General features: G+C 41.9%; 1 protein-coding gene across 1 annotated transcript in view; it reads left to right on the top strand.

The window, feature by feature from the left end:
• Positions 1-2,052, top strand: part of GFRA2 (GDNF family receptor alpha 2) — a 116,076-nt gene extending 114,024 nt beyond the window's left edge. Inside the window, exon 9 of the mRNA XM_044660824.1 lies at positions 1,439-2,052. Coding sequence (XP_044516759.1) covers positions 1,439-1,561 — 123 coding nt within the window. The 3' untranslated portion in view covers positions 1,562-2,052. The remainder of the gene's footprint in view (positions 1-1,438) is intronic.
• Positions 2,053-7,686: the final 5,634 nt, after the last annotated feature.

A 7,686-nucleotide genomic window follows, 5' to 3' on the forward strand; every position in this document is an offset into this window, starting at 1 on the left:
GTAGATCAGAACATGGGGTTAGGTTGTTTCAGGGAGCCAGGAGCAACCTAGCCGAGTCCCTTCATCCCCTGTTAGGCCTGTGCTAAGGTTTCCATCTCTATATTGGACAGGACCTTATGCTGTTCATCAGTGAAATCATGGTGGTCAGAGTTTGCTTTGGAAGCTAGGGAGATGTCCACCTCTAGAAGTGAGGGGGTCATCATGGCATAATGCAAACATGGAGTTTTGAAATCAGAGAAACTAGGTTCAAATTCTGCCTCTACTGACTACTCTCTTGACCAAGTTCTCTTCCCATTTGTAAAACAAAGCTTCAATTTCTATGAACCTATAGTAGGAGAGAGGCTGTAAAAGGTCTGAAGCTATCTCTGGACCATTATGGTTGTAATCCTATCTGACACTTTCTCCTCTTAGCTCAAGAACCATCACAGCCTTTCTTGATTCCTTCAGCTGTTAGTGCATTTCTCCTCAAAATTATCTTGAATTTTTTGCATGTATTTATATGTCTATGTTGCCTCTCCTGATAGAATGTCAGCTCTTTGAGGCCAGAAACTGTATCACTTTTGTTTTGTATCCCCAGAGGCAAGCACAGTGTCTACCATATAACAGATACTGAATGAATGCTTGTTAATTGACTGTTAAGTTAATGAGTGCCTAATGTGAGCAAAAGTATAAGAGTCTCTGCATTCAAGAAGCTTGCTGTCTAGTGGGAAGTGCAAATAAGACATACACACCTGCTAAAGAACCAGGTAGCATATGCTAAATGCCAAATTAGAGGTGCAGGCCAGAGGTACTTAGAGGAATTTGGAGGAAGGAAAGCTTACTGAGGGCTGAGATAATCAGGAAAGGCTTTGTAGAAAATTTGAGCAAGCAGAGAAGCTTAAAAAGAGATTTCTGCACACCCCAAGGAGATAGAGCTTAAGGAGATAGGGTTATAATAGCATCACCCTTAGCAATTTTTAGAGAAGATGCTAATATAATCTTCCAGTTTCCACTGTCCTTACTCAAACCTAGGACTAGGCAGATGCTTTTCCCTCTAATTTAGCCTAGCCCAAATATTGGGGGAAAAAAGCTTGTTTAGTCCTAAGGGACCATCTCAGCCCTCCTGCAGCCATTGTACCACAGTAGTGAGGGGGAAATGTTCTTACCTGCCTGCCCTTAAGGATAGACCTGAGCAAGGTTGATACCTGGATTCCAAGCAGTAAGGGTGAGGTAGCCTAGGCTAAAGGGTAAATCCTAGGTTAGGGCTTGGGAATCTGGTCAGGCGGGATTCTGGAGGGGTTTCTATGCCCTTTCTTTCCTAGTCCCCATTACCTAAGCCCCATTTCTTCATCTTGTCCTGTCCCCATGAGAATCACTAAAGAGAGCTATGTTGACTCTGCAGTGATGCTAACTTTGTTTCTCTTGTTTGTTTTGGGCTCCTTCTGTCTTGTGCATACAGCTTACCACGAACATCATTCCAGGATCCAATTTTGTGGGATCTCCTGACTCAGTTGATGGCCGGCCCAGACCTGTGATCACCCTGACTGCAGTCACCTTCCTGTTGCTGACCCTGGCATTATAGGTGATAGAGAGGATCATATCTGAAGATTTTTAAAAGCTACAAAACATAGCATACATACATGTGCATACACACACACATACATAAAAGAACCTGCCTGACAAAGTGGAAACAGACAAGCGTACAGACAGACACACACCTACACACTTTCCTTGCAAAAAGAAAAAAAAAATCACCTTTTCTCTGAACTCATCTCCTCTCAGCTTTCTGCTCTGGAGAATTTTTTTCTAAAGCAAACAGATAAAGCAGGTGATTGGCCCGAGAGCTGGCACTGGATGCCCACTGGCATGGGGAACCCAGTGCTGGGAGAGGGCAATCAGTTCTCAAAATGCCTCAGTGTTTTCTCGCTCCCTCCCTTTGTGGAAACAAGAGACAAAGGTGAAATACTATGAAGCACTTGACTCTGGAAGGACCCAAAGCTGTGACCAGAAGAGGCTGGTGGGAGATGTGCTCCTGGTACATTTCTACCTTTGGAACTTGACCATGGGACCAAACTTAACGGGCTGGCATCAGTGCGTGCATGGCCACTGAGGCTAGGGGAGGAACTGGCAGAGTGGCCAGGGGAGCCAGCTCGGCAGCCTTTAGCATTTCCTCATGGAGCCTTCAAGAACTGTCTTCTTTCTCCCTCTTTTCTCTTCCTTCTTTTCCCCAACCCCCATGCTCTCAGCAGGGGCCGGGCATTACCTATTCCAATCAATCTGTATGCTGGTGTTTTTGCTCCCTAAGGGTACCTGTGAAGGGTGTAAGTATCTGTAGAGGGGTGATGCTAGGGTCCGATCTTCTGAGATGAGGTCCTTCATTGTGATTCATCACAGAAGGATGTCTCTGCTTAGGCTTAGGGGTTCAGCCTTCCTCCATACTTGTGTAGCAGGCACCAGAACAAGTTTTGGCCTCTAGGAAGGCTGGGGGAAAGGGGCCTGGCTTCCACCTTCATGGTGAGAGTTTTAAAAGGTAAATCAAAACAAGTACTTATTCTATTTCTAGTTGATTCATTTGGTGGGTATCCCTTTAGGGAGAGAAGCAGAGAGCAGCAGGAGAGGCTACAGTTAGAAGCCTGTATGTGTTTAACTCTTCCTGTCTCTCTTTCTTCCTTCCCCAGCCCCTCCTGAGAAATACATAGACTGTATGTATATAGCGAGCGCTCCTTTATTGACATATATGTATATATACATCTCATATACATATACTGTGTGGTTTCCCCTTCTTTCCTTTTTTTAAGAAACAAAACAACAATTTCCCAAAAGATGAACGAAATGTATTATTGTAAAGTTTATTTTTTTTAATAATGTTGTCTATAATGGAAAAAAAAACAAAGGAAATTTAACCCCCTTGTATTCCTGGTCCAGACTCACCAATAGGGCTGGAAAAAGGTGGGGGCAGCGACCAATATTCACGCTTAACCAATGGTTCCAATAAATGTACTTGGAAGCAATTTGCTTTCAACTTTACTCGAGGCGTCTGTCTGCTGCCTGCTGTTGCTTTCTCTTCTGGGCTCAGCACCTTTGGGTTCTTTGCTTTCAATCCTTCGACATCCGGGCAAACCTGAGTTGGCTGCACATGTCTATTATAGGTGGATGATTGGGATGAGTTCTATCTTGGAGTTGCCTGGGGAGAGAGAATTTCTACTTGTCCCTAGCCTATGTGGCTTTGGCTATCTCTGATATCACTTTCTGACCAGTTAAATTTACAAAAGAAGAATGGAACAACTGAAATTAGTCACTTTCTGATTTCTTTTTTTGGCCAATTCCCTCTGGGATAGTGTTCTTATTTTTCATTGAGTTAGGTGGCCCCCCATGGCCTGTGACTCAGTGACATATTTCTGAGGCAGGAATCTTTATACATGACTTGTTTCTGCTTCTTAGGTCCCAAGGGGAGAAAGAAATACAGTCATCCAGGATGACACAAGAAATGGGGGGAAAAAAGGAGAAAACACTTGCTTTTTCTTCCCTCCCCTTCCCCTAGTCGTCATCACCACAGCACTGGGTAGGATCATATCTTCCCTGAAGGGGGCTAAGAAGACTTTTGTCAGAGGTATGAAGCGCAATGGATGGTGAATCAACATTCCAACTGAGGAGGACCCAGGCTAGATGGTTTCAAATTGACAATGAATGATTTCCGGGCCTCCAACATCTGCCCCTTCTCTCTTACCCAAATGTAGAATCATTAATCGCCTGAAAGAGTGTTGGTCCAGGTCTCAACATTCTAAGACCACTACTACTGTTAAACATAATTCAAAGATGAAAAGAGCCAATGGCTTTCCTCAACTTCCCTGTGCTGGAGTTTACTGGACCATCAGAAATGTTTGCCAGTCTGCCTTTGACCTTCCCTGGGCTAGTCTTATCTGTGGGGAGATAGGCAGCTGCTACCATGGTGTAATTTTTGGGCCATGACCTAGAAGTTTTTCATCATCTGCCTCCCTAGATATGACGATGACTCTTTATTTATTTATTTAAAATCCTCATGCGCCATATTAGAATCAATACTATGTATTGGTTCCAAGGCAGAAGAGCAGTAAGGGCTAGGCAAAGGGAGTTAAGTGACTTGCCTAGGGCCATGCAGCTAGGAAGTGTCTGAGGCCAGATCTGAACCTTCTGTCCCTAGGCTTGGCTCTCAATCCATTGAGCCACCTGGCTACCTCCTGATGACTATTTAATAAGAAAACCCAGGTCCTTAGTCAGGGTTGGACTGGTCCAACTTGATTGGGAGTCACTTATTGGAATTTTACTGTGAGTGAAATAGGCAAAGACTACAAATCAGAGCTTGATTGTTTTGTTGATTGTCTAGGCTTTAAGTAAGTGTTAGCAATTCAGATTAAACTTAAAAGAGAAGGGGTAGCTAGGTAGCACAGTGAATAGAGCACCAGGCCTTTTGGAGGAACTGGTTCAAATCTGTCCTCAAAATACTTCCTAGCTGTGTAACCCAGGGCAGGGCAAGTTGCTTAACCCCAACTGCCTAGCCTTTGCTTAGAATTGATAGTACAGGCAGAAGGTAAGGGTTTTTTTTCTTCCTTTTTCTTCTTCTTCTTCTTTTTTTTTTTATAGAGTATATTTGGAGAACACTTCTTCCACCCCTGCTTTCCCCTAGCTGGTAGCTAAATTTATATTAGCACACCCTATCCTCATCCCAAAGGAATAAATCTCTACTAGATGAACTTCAGCTGTGTCTTACAGAAAGACCCTTGTTAAGGATGAATTTATCAGCTTGGATTATACAAAAATTCAAGAGGAAGGTGGGGATATTCAGGGCCTGGAGGGGCAAGCAGTGATTTGCTGAAAGGAAGAAAATAAGTGCAGAAAGGATAGATGGAGGAACTGATCATAATAATCTCACTTTTATGGAATAGAAGAGTACTTTCTTCACAACATGATGGGATAGGTTACTATAGGTATTATTATGCTCACTTGACAGATGGGGAAACTGGGGCTTAGAGAAAAGAATGATTTATAGTCACATAGCCAAAAGGCAGCAGATCAGACTTTTACCAGATTTTACCAAAATTTTTCCCACTCATACTGACTTTGCTTGCTTCATAATTCTGTTTAGGCCAAGGTCTGCCCCGATAATTTGTGCCTATAATCCACAGGCAATAAAGTTCACACAATCAGTCTCTCTCTCTCTCTAAACATAAATAAAATATATAAACTATAAAAATTAAATGTATCTATAATATATGCACATATATAATATATTCATATCTATAATATATGTGTATATATTACATATACATATATGTATTTGTGTATATATATATGTGTATATATATGCATAGATATAAACAGTGTTACCTGTCCACTAGGAGTTGTTACTGGCCTAGGGCAAGAAGCTATCTGCAAGGATGTTTCAGCCCTCATTCTCAATGTTGCAATACCTTGTTGAATTTTGACCCTTTATGCTTAGAAAGAAAGTATCAGTATAGGATATAAGCATAATTTCCACAACGTGGAACTAGCCTTCTCTCAGGCCAGGGATAAAATACAGCCTTGTCTCCTGCCAGAGAGAATCTCCTGCTGCCTTTTTTCCCTATTTATAACATTGACTTGATAATACCCATCTACTCAGGACCTCAGGGATGCCAGGCAGGATAAGGCAAACTCCCTTACTGCATTAAGGCAAGTTAATATATCCAGAGCCTTCCATACTTTCATATATCTATGTTGAAGTTTTTTTTTTGTTTGATTTGAGCCTTGATCTGTGAGTTTCAACAGGATGGGAAACTCCTGAGTCTAAAAACTTCCTCCCCAACACACTCTGTAACCAACTTGAGTCAATAGAATTGCCTTGGACACTGAGTGTAGACTGGTGACTTTGCCCATGGTCTCATCTATGTCATTAGCAGGAACTGAACTTGCATCTTCCCTCTTAAGACTGAACCTCTACCCACAATACCACACTACTTCTCAAATTCATGTATACACAATAGAAATTGTGTTTTTTTATAAAAATATGTATGCTTGTAATATTCAAACTATTCAAGTGAACTACAGTATTATTGCCTCCCAGTTTAAGAGAAGGTAAATAATAGGAGAAAATTCACACTGAGGGATGGTACACTGGAAAGAAGGCTATGTGGTTCAGTGGATAGAGTGCCAGTCTTGGAATTGGAAAGATTCAACTTCCTGAATTCAAATCTGGCCTCAGAAACTTGCTAGCTCTGTGACCCTGGGCAAATCACATGACCTGGTTTGTCTCAGTTTCCTCATTTGTAAAATGAGCCAGAGGAGGAAATGACAAACTACTCCTGTATCTTTGCCAAGAAAATCCCAGATGGAGTCACAAAGAGTTGCACACAACTGAAAAATGGCTGAACAACAAGAACACTGGATTTGGAATGAGAGAACCAGACCTTCAATCCAATCTCTGCCCCTTAGTACCTATGTGACCTTGGGCAAGTTGCCTCGGTTTCCTTTATTGTGATATGAAGGAGCAAGAATAGATGATTACTAAACTCTTTTCCAGCTCTAGTCAATGATCTTATCATTAATAAGTAACCTTCATTCCCTCCTTTCTCCCAAATAAAAGAAATTCTAAGGGATATTCTGGCCTTAGTGGGCAAACACTTCTCTCTTCTCTCTTACACTTTTAATGTTTCCATTTACAACCCCAGGTTAATAATGATAAAAACTTACATTGGCATAGGACTTCACAGTTTGCAAAATACTTTCCTTACCAACAATTCTTTGAGTTATAATCTCATTTTATAGATGAGGACAAAGGCTGTGAGTGACAAAGAAATTTGCCCAAAACAATAGGTCTAATTGGTGATAAGACAGAAACTGAACCTTAACCTTCTTTCCCCCAGTCCAATATTCTCCTTATCACATCACACCATAAAGATGATGAGGACTTAGGGTCGTGCCAGGTCTTGCATCATGAAAGAGATTTAGCTGTCAATGAATAAATGGACCAATGAATGAATGAAAATTCATTCATGTTGTGCTTCCTATATGTGCCAGGCAATTGCTAAGAACTGGGGATAGACATATAAGAAGTTAAGAGAGCCTCTGTCCTTAACGATCTTATATTCTAATGGAGGAAGACAACATTAAGGAATGCTAGAAAAAGGGGAAGGGGCTTACAAATGGTGGTTTTCAAGAAGGCACGAAGCACATTGTCAGTTGGGAAGGGGATTAGGACAATAGCCTTTTGGGAGGAGAGACCAAGACCCTTAAGATATTATTCTAGCTGCTAGGAAGACTAGCATAAATGATGGATGGAAGATTCATAAGTCAAGATGAGGAGAGGCATGGTTGACAAGTCTATTGAATGTGTGTCTTAGTGAACTCCAAGTTCAGTACAAGAAACAGGAAACTAGGGAAAATAAAAGTGGCCCTTGGGACAATGAGGTGTGTAAAAGTGATGAGCCTAAGCCTGGTTCACTAATTATTCTTGCTAATTAGGTGCAAAATTCTATTGATGCTAATGACTAAAGAAATTCAAGAGTTGTCATTGTCCTCTGGCCAAAGTCCAGGCCACCTTTTCCTAGTCATAGCTCTAGTGGGGCTTGAATGACCTGGTTTCTGAGTGTGGGCAGGGAGTCTGGCAGCATCTGTCTAGGGTGAGGGGCAGAGGAATGGTGCAGGAGCTGTAATGGCAGTTGGTCTCTGAGAAGAATGACTGTGGGAAGGGAG

This window comes from Gracilinanus agilis, chromosome 2, assembly GCF_016433145.1.
Source record: "Gracilinanus agilis isolate LMUSP501 chromosome 2, AgileGrace, whole genome shotgun sequence".
NCBI lineage: Eukaryota > Metazoa > Chordata > Mammalia > Didelphimorphia > Didelphidae > Gracilinanus > Gracilinanus agilis.